General features: G+C 32.3%; 1 protein-coding gene across 1 annotated transcript; it reads left to right on the top strand.

Moving 5' to 3' along the window:
• The first annotated feature begins 10666 nt into the window (after window positions 1-10666).
• On the top strand, window positions 10667-15716 carry LOC110094392 (oryzain alpha chain). The gene is made up of 5 exons (XM_020819652.2): window positions 10667-11295; window positions 11408-11643; window positions 11761-11901; window positions 14009-14470; window positions 15305-15716. The coding sequence occupies exons 1-5, from the start codon at window positions 10818-10820 to the stop codon at window positions 15371-15373; spliced, it is 1386 nt and encodes a 461-aa protein (XP_020675311.1). The 5' UTR covers window positions 10667-10817; the 3' UTR covers window positions 15374-15716.
• Window positions 15717-17545: the final 1829 nt, after the last annotated feature.

Genomic DNA, 17545 nt, shown 5'->3' with positions numbered 1-17545 from the left:
CAGTAATAATCTATAGAAAAATTCAATATTCAATTTATTGTTTCCTTTTTTTGCGTATGTGCGATTGCCTTGCAGCTACACTCAAATACAAATATCAAGAATAAAAACATATAGACACCAAAAAACTGCATACCTATGATCATTATTTATTTTTTATTGCTTTATGTTGTCAGTTGTATGTTTGTACCTGAATTGTTAATGCATAAAATTAATTTAAATATGGAATATTAAATACATCAATAAGTGTGAATCATCAAAACACAAGTGGACACTGGGATTTTCATCTCCCTTTTTTCATAATGAAAAATAGTTTTTTGTTTGAATTACATTTGCAAGTTTGATTATTAATTCATGTTAAGTTTCCTCACTAAGTTGCTTTTTTAAAAACTGGGAAGAACTTTGATTTTCATTTTGATTTTTTAACTTTTGATATTATATATTATTATATTATATATATATATATAATTATATATATATATATATATTTATAATATTATTATATTATATATATCTATATATATTTAATATATGTATATATATATATATATATATATAACAACACATATATTCAAGAGAAATAATACAACACTAATTGAATAACAAATACAACCAACACTACATCTACTCCCTTTTTTAACATTACCAAAAAGTGGAATTAAAATAGACTACAATGCAAGGAAAAAATGACTAAAAACACTAGTAAAAATCATACAAACAACACATGCAAAACATGACATAAATATAAAACATAATCATGCAATTGAAATGGCACAAACACAAACACATGATAACATGGACATAACAACAAGCATGTCATTAAATGACTCCAGTTCTAAGCATTTATATCAATAACATCTAGTCTAGTCCTAAGTATATTGAATGTATCATAATTCAAGGGTTTTATGAAAATTTTTGCTAATTAATTTTTAGTGTCTACATGCATTAATTCTATATCTCCATTGTCCATGTGATCCCTAATGAAGTGATGTTTAATGTCAATATGTCTATTAGGCAATATAACTGATGAATAGAATTTTTAGAGATGTAGATTACATCATGTTATCACACCTGATTGGGATGGTTTTTATGGGCAATCCAAAATGAAGAAGTTATTTCTTCAACCAAAGGATTTGGGCAATATATCTTCCTTCATGTACATATTCAGCTTCTGCTGTAGACAGGGCTACAAAATTTTGCTTTATGCTAGTCCCTGAAACTAATGATTATCGTACGACGAATTGACATATTTTTTTATGTGCTCTTTCTATCTACTCTACATCTAGTAAAATTTCATATGAGTATCAATCTAGGTCAAATGTAAAACTTAGCCATAAGACTTGAGTAAGATAGTTTCTTACAACAATATATTTTTCCTCGGCGGTGGAAAGAGCTACCAAGTTCTGCTTTTCACTAGACTAGAAAACTAATGATTAGTTAATAAACTAACAGGTTCTTGATATACATTTCATTCTACCCTACATCTTACAAAATTAGAATATGAATATCCTATAATTTCAATAGATGAACTATACTTAGGGTACCATTTATCTAGGTTTTGGGTATCTAATAGGTATCTAAGGATTCTCTTAATAGTAGTCCATATGATTTTCTTTTGGATTAACATAAAATCTAGCACACACACACACACACACACACACACACACAAAATATTATGTCTGATTTACTGGTAGTCAAATAGAGAAGTGATCCAATTATCCCTCTATATTTTTTTTGATCTATTGACTTTCCATTTGGGCAATTATCTAATTAAATAGTATAGCTCATGGGAGTGTTTATTGTCTTAACATTATCCATTTCATATGTCTTAAGGATATCCTATATGTAATTAGATTGGCTAAGAAAGGTTCTGTCTTCTACCTACTTTACACTAAATATAAGAAAATAGTTTAGCTCTTCAATCATATTCATATCAAACTCTATACTCATTATTTTTAAAAAATTATCACATAAGTTTTTATCTGAGGATCCAAATAAGATATCATCAACATAAATTTGGACAATGAGTAATTCTTCTCCTACATTTTTGAGGAATAGGGTGGTGTATGCGCTACCATTAACAAAGGTTCTATCAAGCAGGAATGTGGTGCTTAGCATTTTATACCACACTCTAGGCACTTGTTTTAATCCATATAATATCTTCTTTAATTGGAATATATGATTTTAAAATTTTGAATTTTCAAAGCCTGAGAGTTGCTCAATATAGATATCCTTTTTAATAATACCATTTAGGTAGTCACTCTTAACATCCATTTGATACAATTTAAATCCCTTAAAGTAGGCTAAAGCTAGTAGCACCCTAATGGATTCTAGTTTAGCTACAAGGGAAAAGGGCAAAATTTTTCTTAAAATCAATTCCTTTAATCTAATTTTATCCCGTAGCTACTAATCTGACCTTATTTCTTATCACTATTATAAACTCATTCATTTTAGTTTTGAACACAGACTTTGTTCAAACCATACTTTGATCCTTTGGACTTTTAACCAATTCCTATACATCATTTCTAACAAATATATATAGCTCTTTTCATATTACTTGAATCCAAAATTCATCAGCTAAGGTTTGATATATATTTATAGGTTCAATCATAGAGATAAATGAAAAATGACTTACTTTCTTCCTAAGTTCATGCCTAGTTCTAACACATTCAGATGGGTCTCCTAAGATTAGTTTTTTAAGATAACTAGGAGAATATATCTATTCTCTTGGCAGTAGCTTTTGAGGTTCAACTTTTTCTCTTATGGAAATAACTTCTACCCTTTGAATCACCTCTACTTCTTCTTTAGGTTTAGATTTAAAGGACCTATCTAATTCATCAAATACCACAAGGGTAGATTGTTTTACTACCAAGGTCCTCTTATTGAGGATTCTATAGACTTTCCCTAGAGATGAATAACCTAAGAAGACTCCTTTATCAGATTTTGGATCAAGATTTTCTAAGGGTGATTTTTCATTGATTAGGATGAAGCATTTATATGCGAAAACATGCAAGTGAGAAAGGTTGGGTGTCCTACCCTTAAGGAGTTCATAGGGTGTATTATTTAGCTTGGATCTAACATTCACCCTATTTAAAATATACTAAGTAGTATTTACTGCTTCTACCCAAAAATATCTATGGAGTGAGTATTCAACTAGCATGGCCTTAATAGCTTCTACCAAGGTTCTATTTTTCCTTTTAGTTATTCCATTCTACTAAGGGGTCCTATGGGTAGTGAAGTTATGTTCTATACCTATCTCTTGATATAAAGATTCAAACCTATCGTTTTTAAATTCTCCACTATGATAACTAGGAATGGTTAAAATTTCATATCCTAATTTCCTTTGAATCCGGGTGGAGAAATTTCTAAATTTTTTAAATGACTTACTCTTATGTGCTAGAAATCTAACCCAAGTAAATCTAAAGAAATCATCTAATATTATAAATATATATGTCTTATCTCTTAGGCTGGTTGTACTAACTGGTCAAAATAGGTCCATATAAAGAATTTCTAGTGGCCTAGAGGTGTTGATGTCTTTGGTTGAATGAAATGAAGTCTTAACTTATTTTTTTAGTTGGCAGACATCATATAGATGATCCTTAGTGAAGTCTAACTTAGGTATGCCTCTAACTAGGTCTTTTTGGGTAATCTTTCTAAGAGTTTTTATGCTTGCATGCAGTCTCCTATGTCATAGCTGGGAATCATCAAAAATAGTTTTCAAATAAAGGGAATCGTAGTATTTAACACAGTTCAAATCAAGCATATAAATATTATTCATCCTTTTCCCTTATAATACTAATTTACCATTCAAGCTAATCATGCATTTTATAGATATGAATTTAATATCAAAGCCTTTGTCACATAATTAACTAATATTAAGTAAGTTATACTTTAAACCATCGACTAATAAAATATTTTTAATTATAAAATTTTTAGAGTTACCAATTATACCTGAGTCAGCCACTTATCTAGTGGTATTGTCCCCTAGTGTGACCTTGTCTCCTAACCTGGTCTCTAGTGTGATGAACAGCTTCAAATCACTAGTCATGTGCCTTGAGCATCCACTATCTAGGTACCACATACTCTCATTAGGTCTTTTGTGAGAGCACCCCTATAAAGTCATTCAAACATCAAATTTAGGAACCAAAGTGAGTTTGGGTTCCACCTTATGGGTTAAAGAATGATATGCATGTTTGCTATATTGTGATGCATGTACTTTTGGCCTCGATACTAGGTGTGTCCTAAGATTGATAGTGCAAATGTGAGCAATGTGACCTCGCATGCCATAGGAGTAACTCCTAACACTAGGAAAATGATTCACTTATATATATGGGTTATGGTGCTTTTTCCTAGGCTTAAATGATGCATGCTATGGTGATGGTTTATGAAATTATGCTAAGTTAGGTGATGATTTATTATTTTCAAGTGCAGTTAGTTTTGCTTGTAAAAATTTGTTTGCACTTTTAAGAATTTATATTTCTATTTTTAATGTATGTTCCATACACTCCATTTCATATGTGCATACTTCTAATCCTTTGTATGTTTTCCCTAATTCAATATGCCATATTTTCAAGGAGTTATATACTTTAGATAGGTCAGTATGCTTCTTGTTTAATGCATGAAATTCATCTAAAAAATTCATATGATTGCTACTAAAGCATAATGCTTGCTTACTATACTAGCATGCTCTTTTTGTAATATACTAAAATTAGTATTGAGAATAACATACATCCTTTTTAACTTCCTATACAAATCATGAATTTTCTCTAAGAAAATAAACCATTCATCATAGGAATGATGACATACCTCATCTTGGTCTAATTGATCAAGATTATCATTAGCCATAAGACAAAAATTTATTACGTCCTCTTTTGCTTCTAATTCTGATGATTTTGAGGCAGAGTCGGCCCAAAAAGTTTTTTGTATCTTACGGTTACCCCTCTTAAACTTTGGATTTTTGTCACCCTTCTCCTTATTCTAGGGAGCTTTAAGGTTGGGGCAGTCCATTCTCAAGTGTCTCGGCTTCTTACATTCAAAATAAGTAACATTATATGACACTTTTATAATATTTATTTATTTTACGTTTATTCCACGCCTGATGAAGACTTTGTTTTCTCTTTAGGAAGCTTTTAAATTGACGTGTTATCAATGTGATGCCATCCTCTCCTTCATCTGTAGAGCTGTCACTTGCTAACTCGTTTGCTTTAAGTGTTACATTTTACACCTTTTTCTTTTCACTTACATCACTTTATCTTTGACACACTCCTTGCTCATAGGTAATAAGTGACCCAAATAAGTTTTCAATAGAATAGGCATTAAAATCCTTAAATTCAGTCATTATTATAATTTTAACATCATATGCTTTGGGTAGGCAATGTAGGATTTTATTAATTTTTTTCTAAATTAGAAAGTTCTCTACCCAATGCATGTAGTGATATCACTATTTGTGTAAACCTAGTGTATATTTCTGAAATTGACTCAGTATGTTTCATGCAAAATAGTTCATAATCATAAAGTAGGATGTTTAATCTAGACTATTTTACTTCACTAGTTCCCTCGTATATTATGTGTAGTTTACCCCATATCTTCTTCCCCATAGTACAGGTTGATACGAACATATAGTATTCATATTTTAAAGTATAAAAAAAATTATTCAAGTATTTAGCATTTAACAAAGCTAAACCTCTATCAACATTTCTCCATTCATTAAACAATAATTTAGTTTTAATACCATTAATTAAAAGAGTTGGTGTAGAATAACCATCTTGTTCTAAAACCACATGAATAATCAATAGATTGTAAAATGATAGATATGTTAATTTTTAAAATCAAACGGTATATTATCAAATAGTGATGGGCGGGTTATTGTATAACCCTCCGCAATATTTTGATTACAAAAATATGTTATTGATCTTCTCTTGATGATTTTAAAATCTAATTTTTAAGACCTGCTCTGATACCACATGAAAGTTTGAGAATGTTATTAAATCTCATAGAACTAGCCCGAGGCGCACCAAGATGAGGATGAAAAGGTAATTTTAAAATCCCTACATATGAATACTATTTTTTTGTTTTAGCCACAAAATAACTTAAATAACTTAATTCAGATAGATTACTCAAAATATCATATGGAAGAAATTTATATAAAAATGTATATGATAAAAGTTTTGTTTAACACTTGTAAATATTCTTGTAGCAAAAAGGGTTAAACTTAATAAAGTTGATTAATAAGATTTAAACCAATAAACTCAACTTGCATGGAAAGAAAACTACAGGTAAATAAAAAAAGGAAAATGAAAGCACACCTGAAATTTTTATTGTGGTTCGGTCAACCATGACCAACGTCCACTCGCCAGAGTCCTCCGCTCCAGGTATTGCACTAACACTAAGTGAATCTTTTTTTTTTTTCCAGTAAGGCAAAGAACTCATTACAGACTCACTTTCACTAAACCTGATGCGACGGAGTGCTAGAAGCTATGTCATCTTTTGAGTGACGGTAGTGGACCTTGATTTTTTTTCTCCCTCATGGAGAAGGCAGAGAACCGAAAGCTTTTTCTACCTTCAAGAAAGGAAGAGTACCTCCAATCTTTTTCTCCCTCCTAGAGAAGGAAGAGTACCTTAAGGACTTGACTTTGAAGCCTCTCTCTCCCAAGAAAGCCTTCAAGGAATCACCAAGGCCATAGGAGGAGCAAGGGTGTATCCAACCCGGAGTAACCGTGTGATCCCCTCACACTCCACCTCACATTTTCCTTCTTTCAAACCCCAATTTTCTCTCAAAATCACCTCTCTCAAAGTTTCTTAAGCAGTCACACAATCCTCTCTATTTTTTAAGAGGTTCTTCAAATATTTCTTAAGTATTATGCTTCAAGAAATCCTAAAAATTCAAGTTGGTCATCTATGTTCATACAATATGGTTGGAATTCATATATTACGATTAGTTCAAAACTAAGACCCATCCAAAACGATGCAAACTGTCATTTAGAGGAAATGTTCAACTTTTTGAACCCATCGTACAATATGATCCTATGACTGTCCAGTATGATATATTTAGTTTCTCTTTATTCGTACATGATGACTCTTGGGACGATTGTAGCTCGTCTCTATCAATCATCCTATACAACTCTCATCGTACATTATGGTTAGTTCATTTTTTTAGTGATTCATCCTATACAATGTGAACATTGTATTGCACGAAATGTTCAAAAAATATGATTTTATTTAATACGATCTTTGGGATGACCAAACTTTATCTTTGTTAATTATACAGTACGATTGATATAATATAGTACGATCGGCTGTTATTAATTAAATCATAATTTGATTTACTAATTATGGGGTTTAATTTAAGTAAGTTTCAAATTTTTGTAAAGTACAAATAACATCATATAATACGATTAGTTCAAAATTTAAAATTTAAATATCTTACTTAATTTATCCGGTGGCTAGAGTTTTCAGATCAGAATAAATTGTACTGTACAATCTTAATCATGTAGTACGATTAGTTCATATAAATTAATCATTCAGTTAGTTGTTAAACCCATTCTTCATATAACTAATCATATCGCGTGATTGGAAGTCATACGGTATGATTAGTATAAAAAGTTTTTAACTTTAATTTTTTTTCTCACTCCTCCCACGTAGTGGGATAAAGGCTTGATGTTGTTGTTGTTGTTGTTGTTGTACTCCTCCTATGTGTGTGTGTGCACGGTCACCCAATTTCATACACTCTAATATGACCATACTCAAGAAAAAAAAATTAAAAGTATAGGCTCTTTTACTTGACATTCTATTCTACCAATCCTAAGTTTCTAGTAGCCTTGAATAGGTATATTTTACCTGTAATGTTAGTGCTCACAGTAAAAAAAATATATCCAAAATATCTATTGAGAAAAATAGCAATTCAATCAATAATGTTTGTCATGATCAAAATCATAGACTATGGATCATGGATTGCAACAATGTCATCTCACATAACATGCTTTGTTACTAGTTGTGTATAATTTATACTATATAAGGACAACTACTTAAAACTCCCCTATGGTATAGGACTAAAAAGCTGCATGAATACCATATGAGTTAAAATATGAATTTGGGTTAGGCTGAGCTGTGAACATCTCCTTCTTTTGTTTCTATGTCAAATATGATATTCACAACCTTATATTTATTTGTATTAGTTATTGATTGACACTTGTTGCATTGATTATTTCTGTTCATACTCATCTTAATTGAATGATTACATTCATATTGTTTATATTGTTATACATTGATAATAATTGTAGGTTCTAGTAATATATTGAGAGAATTTTTAACTTTAAATTTTTTAACAGTATGGTTAGCTCATTGTGTGATTAACATAATTTAATGGAATGGCAAAGATCTAGTAGAGAGAGGTTGATCCAAATAGACTAATCTAGGTATATTTATTTTTAATATTTATTTTGTAGTCTTTAAGGTTTAAGTATAAACTAATGTGAATGTTGTATTACATATGATATTTTAGGATATAAATTAAATGCATATGTATATGCTTCGATATTATATGAAATGAAAAGAGATGATATTTCCGCTGCATTGTTCTTGTATATGGATGTTATTAGTGGCTTTGGTAGTCACTTAAAAAATTAAAAGAGAATATTCTTTCAAATTAGATCTGAGAGCACGACATATGATATGCGGTATATATTCAGAATCTAGATGGATGCTTAATGTTGGTATATTAATTCTTTTTGTGCCATATTTTGTTCATTATGGAGAAACTTTGGTTTGCTACAATCAGATCACTTTCACTACCATAGGAACATCATACTTTTTTTTTTTTCTATTATTTTATTGCAGTGTGTGTTCCTAGCCCTTTTTGTAGTGAATTCATTTGCTGGAATGTGCTCATTTTTATCGATTTTGAGATTAATCTCTCTATTTCTCAGATTCTGGCTTAAGCAAGCTAGGCTATTATGTTTACAATGTGCTTTGGACATTAGAAGTTGAACCTGGCTTCTTGCCTATTTGATCCTGCTAGATACAATCCACCTTGCCTTCAAGAGGCAATTGGATGGAGCTGTTGCAATCTTCTTTCATCAATTGACCTACATCTTTTTCTATTAGAAATTTTATTTCTCTTTCTTCTGTCAAGTATACTTTGATCTTTAGATTGTATTACTTTTTATTCAATAATTTTTTTATCACGCTCAAAATTATTGTTTCTAATATAGATTAAACTTTGCCTTTAACACTTAGCTCATCTTGATTTGTTGACTTGGAATGTTGACTACCAACTAAGGATTTATTTGTGAAGGTTTTTTTACTCTCTTAAACCAAATTTTTTTGAAATTTTTTTTTTTTTTTAGTAAAAAGTTGTTTTAAAAAATATTAAGAATGCCTTCCAAGTTAAAACCTTGGAGATTTTGGATCCAAAATTTGTATATATAATGTATGTTTAAATTTGTATTAATTAGAGAGGTTTATTCTTGCTTTTGGAAGGAAAAGAAGGCATTGGGACATAGCTCGCATGGAACTCTCATCTTTCAAATCTGTTAAGGAAGTGACACAAGATTGGATTTATATGGCTAAAGGTATAATAGTAGAAGGTGATAATAAGAATGTTCTCAAATTTCTTCAACAAGTGTACAACAAACAAAGGAAATTCAGCGAGAACAGTGATTAGGAAGGTCTCTTATTCTTGAACAAATGTAATAGTGTGATTTTTAATTGTGTTGGGTGAAATTGTAATAGGTTAGTAGATTATTGCGCTAACTTAGCTTTGTCTTTTGATTTTGTTTGGGACACTTTTTTGAAGAGCAACCTTCCCTCTACCTTTATTCATATTTTAAATGAAGAGTGTGATAGGTGGTTAGTCTCTAATTAGTTTGTATCTAGGTTAGTCTTTTTTCTATTAATTGCTTCTTAGCATTTCTCAAAAAAAAGTATTAATTAACCTAAATGTTCAAAAAAAAAAATTTTGGGGGAATGGGGATATCTACCCATTGCCACCCCCATTAAGAGGAGCATGACGGCGTAACTAATTCTCGTTGGAACCTACCGGAGCCAACCACAAGTGTCGGACCCACGCTTTGCTACTCCCCTCAAAGGAGGCAAGCCGCTTGAGAGGGGACATGAATATGAGTTGGGGGTTCCCAACCATATTTGCCCATTAACCAAGTTAAGCCCGGTGGATTAAAAAAAAAAAACATTTTGAAGACTGATGCTTCATTTGGGACTGCTTGCTTCTTGAAGCAATTTTTTAGTATAAAAATTCTATTTATTGTATTAAAAATTTGCTTTAAGAGATAGCAAGAAAGCCATCTCTACCGAAGCCGGAAAAAGGTTTTCTTTAGGTTTTATTTATCTTTTTGGGTCTTCAGGTAAAAAAAAAAGTAAATAAAAAATAAAATACGCTGCCACGTCGGATACGGTAAGGACCCACAAGGAATCTCAAACTTCTTTCCCTGCTTCAAATTCGGAGCAAAATCTCTGTCGACTAAACTAAGGGCCGAACGCAAGAAACGGTCCCACTCACGGCACCAGCTGGCAATTTCCAATCCGATTTTGACGAGTAGAAAACAATTAAAATAATCTATTTAATGAATGATTAAAACTGGTAAAAATTTGGTATAAAAACAAAACCGTCCAATATATTTTCCCTTTCGGCACTCTATTACTACCTAACTTTATGTTCTTTTTATGAATGGTACAGCTGGGCGCTTTTGCCGAGCTTGCGCCCCTTCTTCCTCTATACCTATAAATAACCTTCCAGGAGAGCTCTGATGGAAGAAGGCGAAATCCAAGAAGCCCCGCCCGCAATTTAAGCTGTCTTTCTCTCTACAATGGCCTCAGTTTCCATTACTTCGCTTGCTCTCCTACTTTCTCTTTCCATCGCAGTGGCGATCGCGGGTGGCAATGGGCCGGATATGTCGATCATAACCTACGGGGAGCGCCATGGAACACGGGAGCTCGAGCGGGGCGAAGAAGATGTGCGGGAGCTCTACGATAACTGGATGGCGAGGCATGGCCGGATCTACAATGAACTTGACGAGAAGGAGAGGCGTTTCGAGATCTTCAAGGACAATCTCCTCTACATCGACGAGCATAACGCCGGCGTTCATTCCTTCCGCCTCGGTCTCAACCGATTCGCCGATCTCACCAACGATGAGTACCGTTCTTTATATCTTGGCTTCCGTCGCTCTCCTCACCCCCAGTACCCAAGCGATCGCTACCGCCTCGCTGCTGGCGATGGTCTCCCTGATTCCGTCGACTGGAGGGCAAAGGGCGCCGTTGTCCCTGTCAAGGATCAAGGGACCTGCGGTATGTTCTTCTTTTATGTTCTTTTTTCCATTGGAATCGAAGGAGAAAATGAAAAGAATTTGGGATTATTTCTTTGAAGCTTCGATATGACTTTTTAGGGATTTTGTTGCAGGGAGTTGCTGGGCTTTTTCGAGCATTGCTGCCGTGGAAGGGATCAACCAGATTGTGACTGGCAAGCTCGTATCGCTATCAGAGCAAGAGCTAGTGGATTGTGATACCGCCAGAAACCAAGGATGTAATGGTGGTCTTATGGACGACGCCTTTCAATTCATCATCAATAATGGGGGCATTGACTCGGAGGAAGACTATCCTTATAAAGGCCATGGTGGCAAATGCGATGCTTACAGAGTATGTATCCTGTCCTGTCTGTCCTGCACTCTAAAAAATTTGATTATTATTGTCATTCATATTTGATTTTTCTGACTGTGCTAATTGAAATTGTTTATTTTTCTTGAATTGTTGCAGAAAAATGCTCGGGTTGTTTCTATTGATTCGTATGAAGATGTTCCGGTAAACGACGAGAAGGCTCTACAGAAGGCGATTGCAAATCAGCCCGTCAGCGTCGCCATAGAAGCCGCTGGAAGGGCTTTCCAGTTGTATGAATCGGTAAGATTTCTTTATTCATTGTTGGCTCTTATTGCTTCTGAAATTGACTTGTTGCTTAAAACTTTGCTTTGTACCATTGATATTGCACTTGCGAAAACCATTGTTTCAAATAATTATTTTCAAGTATTACCAGGAGAAACTGCTCTTTATATTTTTGAGTTAATTTATAGAAATATCCAGCGTTATTCTGCAACACAATTTGATAACTAATATTTTTAAATATTAAAAAAAGCTTTCATATATATATATATATATATATATATATATATATAAAGTTTGTCCTGATAACTAATATAAAGATTTGTCAGGAAAATATTTGTGAACATAGTGGGCTTGCTATCCTCAAAAAAATATTGGATTACTTCTAAACTAATAAGAATATATATATATATATATATATATATATATATGGCATTCCAGTGACTTCTCAAAAAAAAATCTCAAATATATTATGATAATGAATATCACGTTAAATATTATTAAAAACTGAAGGATAATTTAGTCATTAAATGAACAAAATTGTCATGATGTTTTTTTTGGGACTTATCATTATACTTTCAAAATAATATATAAATGTTGCAAATTATGGATCGAACAGTGATTTTACTATCCTTTAATTTATCACATGTATTTATCATACTTATTTTATAAATGCATGATATTCTTTAAATTTTTTTGAAAAATAACCTTTTCATTAAAATTAAAAATATAATGAGTTAATTTATTTATGACCAAATCGTAAAAGATAATAAAAATGAATAATTTTTAATCTGCCAAGTTTACTGCTTGGCTGAAACTGCAAGCTAAATCTTGTTGTGCAGAAGTTGACATTTTTGCCCACATCAAATGCATTTTACCTCTATCAATTTCAAATTCAACATGATAATTTCAGTGTGCCTAAATTAATTCTTGGCATATGTTAGTACATTATTTGCACCTTTACTTCTACTTGAATTCCTGCCACACTAATTCATCTGCCAAGGCAGCATGTCACGCGAGAAAATATTCAGAATAATGGCCTGTAATATCTAGGTAATCATTCGTTGCTTGTCTTTTATATTTTTAATAGGAATGATTAGTTCGCTAGCCCGAATACTTTTTTATTATTTAAAAAAAAAGTTGTAATAGGAAGCTGCTTTCTATAGCAGTTTTCAAAAAATTATTTTCTTCATAGTAGTTCTATAACCATCTTTACAAAAAAGCTGCGTTTATCCCAAATAAATTCTTAACCTACCAGCACCAGCCTAGCTTTCACGCGGGTGGTACAGATTGTGAATATAGGAATGGTTGAAGCGATTAACTATTATAAATTAAGAATCACCAAGCTTTGTTTTTGTTTGTTTTTTAATTTGTAGCAGCATTTCTTAAGAATTTTAGCCTAAGTTGATTATTTCCATTAGGAATAATGGGAAAGTTGTGATGCTAAATACATGTTCTTAGATTAAAAGATGAACATCTAGCCAATTTTATTATTTTCTTCTATAGAGAACTGTTTACTAAAATATCAAGATTTGGTAAATGTAGGTTAACGGGTAGATTTCTCAAACGGCCTGTTTTACTATATGAAGTAGAAAATATTTTATATCATAATTTCCTCATATAAATTGGTTAGAATAAACTTTAAAATATTAAAATTTATTTTACAATGAGTGTAATATATGAATAAGTTGTATAGAAAATTATGATTAGAATAGGTTTTAAAATATTAGATTTATTTTGAGATTAATAATATTATGCATAGCTTATAGAGTCATTAAAAAAAATTGTATCATAATATTTTGAGGTAATTTTTTTTATTCATATTACAATCTCAAAATTAACATTGTCATTGCTTGGATGAGAAAAATGACGGGTTGCATTGGTTGTTGATTACAAGTGTAAAATTTGTTGAATAATCATGACAAATCATTTAATATATTATAAAGAAAAAATGCACATGATAAAGGTTATTGTTGTTGTTGTATATTACAATTTCAAAATAAATGTAAACGCTTTTAAATTCATGATATCCTTTCGTAATATTTTTTCAAAAAATATCAAGATTTGGTATATATATGCAGGATGTTATTGCAATTTCTTATTCTTAGCTCAACGTCTTCTGCTTCAGGGCATATTCAGCGCCAACTGTGGGACCGAGTTAGACCACGGCGTTCTCGCTGTTGGCTATGGCACTGCAAATGGAAGAGACTACTGGATTGTTAAAAACTCCTGGGGTGAAGACTGGGGAGAGGAAGGCTTTGTAAGGATAGAGCGCAATGTGAAGGCAGCAAGCGGCAAATGCGGAATTGCGATGCAAGCTTCTTATCCAGTCAAACATAGTTCAAACCCGCCAAAACCCAGCCCAAGCCCAAGGCCAAGACCACCTGCTCCCGTAAAACCCCCCACAGAATGTGATAAATATTACTCCTGTCCTGCTAGCACCACATGCTGCTGTGTATATGAGTATGGCAAGCTCTGCTTTGCATGGGGATGTTGTCCCGTTGATGGCGCTACCTGCTGTGAAGATCACAACAGCTGCTGCCCTCCAGATTACCCTCTGTGTGATGTTCATTCTGGAACTTGCCTTATGGTACGTTTTTCTTTTCTATTAGCTCGTAACGCAATTTTATATCAAGAGTATATAAGTAAGACTAAAGGGTGATGGATTTAAAGGCATATCGCATAATTTCTCTGTATGTATGTATCTATCACCTGAATTTTTAGATTTATTTATATAATATTTCAGTGTCTAAACACATTAGAACATATGCATAAAAAGATGCCTTTGACTTTAAATTGATTAATATCAGCTATATCTTTTACTTAATTTAGAGATAAGGATGTTATATGAATAAATATAAAGATTTGTATATTGGATATTTAAATATATAGGAATTTTATATATGCATATAAATCACCTTGTAGTTAAAGTAGAAAAATAATTATATAAGAACAATGAGTTAACTATTTTATGAGATAAAATGATATTCAAATTTATAATCTGCTTTAAGATTGTCTTGTTGTTTTATTCAAATGTTAATATGTTTTGATTGTTTGTCTAGCACATATGGCACAAAAACACATCTGAAAAACTTGTCATAATTTCTTTTCACCTATTTATGTTTATATCATTTTGTGGAAAAAAATTGCACAGGAACTCCTAAATAGAGAAATTTTAGGTTAATTTGAATCTACATAAAACTTCTGAATCTACTTTGAAATGAGTAGAATACATAAATAATCGACCAATTTTCACTCATTTTTCCCCTAGTTTTTTACATGGCTGTTGGACAAATTATAAAAGCATGTACTGGAATTTATTAATTTTGATGACCCTACTATTTGCTAATCTGTGCTATATTGATGAATCCTCATATTTTTAATTTATTTTTATGTGACATCCTTTATTCTGATATTGTCACAGGCCAAGAACAACCCGCTGGGGGTGAAGGCTTCGCGGCGCATTCCTGCGATTCCTTCTTGGGTTTACTAATGAATAGAAGAGACGTGTTGCTGAATGTGGCCATTAAACGTCTCAAATCTCAATACCTTCTTCATCTCTGCTGTTTGAAGTATCGCTTCCATATTTAAGGATGATTAAAAGAATATCTTGTACATAATTTAAGATATCATTGGAAGGCAGAAGCATTTATATAATGTATATTATTATGTCACTTGTTTTACTTATCTGATGTATTCTCTTTACAAGGAGAAATAATCACTTGAAAAAAAAAAAAAAAATCTTGTGCATGGTAGTTTCTGTTCATAGAGAGGGTGGAGCTCAAATGGTTGTAATAATGATAAATAATTGAATAAGAGAAAAAAATTTAAAGTGAAGTGAGCAAATAACTTGTCTCAAGCTTAAATGATTTTCAATCTGATATTGATGCATGTTGCGGGCTAGAATATATGTGATGATAGAGTTAGAATTTTTCGTCTCAATATTGTACGGATATCCAGAACACAAATAGAGAATTCATAAATACAAGATTTTTTATGTGGAAAACCCTAAAAAGGGAAAAAATTATGGGGCCACACTTAGTTGAAATGATTCCACTAATGTTTGAATATATTACAAATGATTAATCCTTTTATTTAGAATTATCAGATTACAAAAATCAAATGTTGGGTTGATATCTAGTGACGAGCGATATTGGATAGAAATTCGGCAAGGTTCGGTGGTCATGCGGAAATCTTGTGTCAGTTGGCGGTCGAATAAAAGTCTGATGTCAATTGATGGCCGGGTGGAAGTCCGGCGACAATCGGTGGTCGAGAGGAAGTTCGGAGGCAATCGGTGTTTGAGTGGAAGTCCGACATCATTCAGTGATTTGACAGAAGTTCGACGACAATTTCAATGGCTGGGTGGAAGCCCGGCGTCAGTTGGTGGCTGGGTAGAAGTCTTGCGGTGGTCGATGAAGAGTCTGGTGGCAAGAGAACTCTGGTTTCTCTCTCTTTCTTACTTTGGTCCCCTCTCCATAAGAAATGAGGGATCTATTTATAGTTTTCTGAGAGTGGTATGCCTAGTAAATAAGAGGGAGATTAAGAGTAAGTAAAGAGTGGTTTGAATTGACGACCGATATTGATTCCCTTGATCATCGACTGTTTACTAGGCATTTGAATGTCTTAATGATATTAAAATTTGGCGATCATAGGTTCGCTGGATTCTTCTCGTCGAGCCGCTCAATTCGATTATAAGCATGTCATGTTTGGAAATGGTTTGGTTATCCAATTTATTGCTTGAACTTTCCAAATGCAATTCAGGTCTTTTATTTGGGCCCATTTGGGATTAGATTGGGTCGAATTTAGTGTCGTTGGGTTTGTATTTTTAGATGTTCAGTTCGACTGTAAGTTTGTTGAAATTAGAATTTGGATGGTCCAAAATATAATTTTGAAAGTTTACAAATTGTTTTTGCCTTGAGATTCGTGATTGATCAAGATAATTTTTTTATGATATATTAGTTGCCCTTCTATTTTTTGACGTCGAAGCTCCTAAAGCCCAAAAATGTGCATTACAATATTAAAGGAATTTTTAAAGTAATTTATAACTCCAAAATAATTCGATCGTGGGAGTAGAAGTCTCGGTTGACTTTAAAAGTACCAAAATTGAGTCTAGAAGATAAAAAAATAGTTCTGAGACCCAAAAAATGTCCAAATTGGCTTGTTCAGGCAATAAAAATGTGCCTGAAAATGACTAGTTGCCAGCTCTGTATTGCGCACCTACCCACTGCCTTCGCCCTGCTGCCCTCCCGTGCGCCAACACGCACCTGCTTACTGCCAGCGCTTACCCTCGCAATTTCCCATGCGTATTTGGCTGCCGGGCACCGTTTTACGTACTAGCCACAACAGGTTATTTTTTATTCTAGAAACATATATAATTATTAATATTTTTATTTATATTTTCTTTTTATATTTATTTTTATAATGATAATAATAATAATAATAATAATAATTAGTAATATTATTATTATTTAAAAATTAATTTAAAATTTTCAAAAAATCTAAAAAATTAATAAAATTCTATTTTTTTTTTAAATTTAAAATTCTTTTAGATGCTTATTTTCTCCTCATTAGCTCCTATAAATGCCCCTTTGGGGTAAAGGGGAAAATGCATCGCTTCTCCTTCATCCTTCACCATATAACTTTTTTACAGTTGAGACCTTCCACT

The sequence above is a fragment of the Dendrobium catenatum genome, unplaced genomic scaffold (assembly GCF_001605985.2).
Source record: "Dendrobium catenatum unplaced genomic scaffold, ASM160598v2 fragScaff_scaffold_164, whole genome shotgun sequence".
Classification (NCBI taxonomy): domain Eukaryota; kingdom Viridiplantae; phylum Streptophyta; class Magnoliopsida; order Asparagales; family Orchidaceae; genus Dendrobium; species Dendrobium catenatum.
This window is presented reverse-complemented; position numbering and strand designations above follow the sequence as displayed.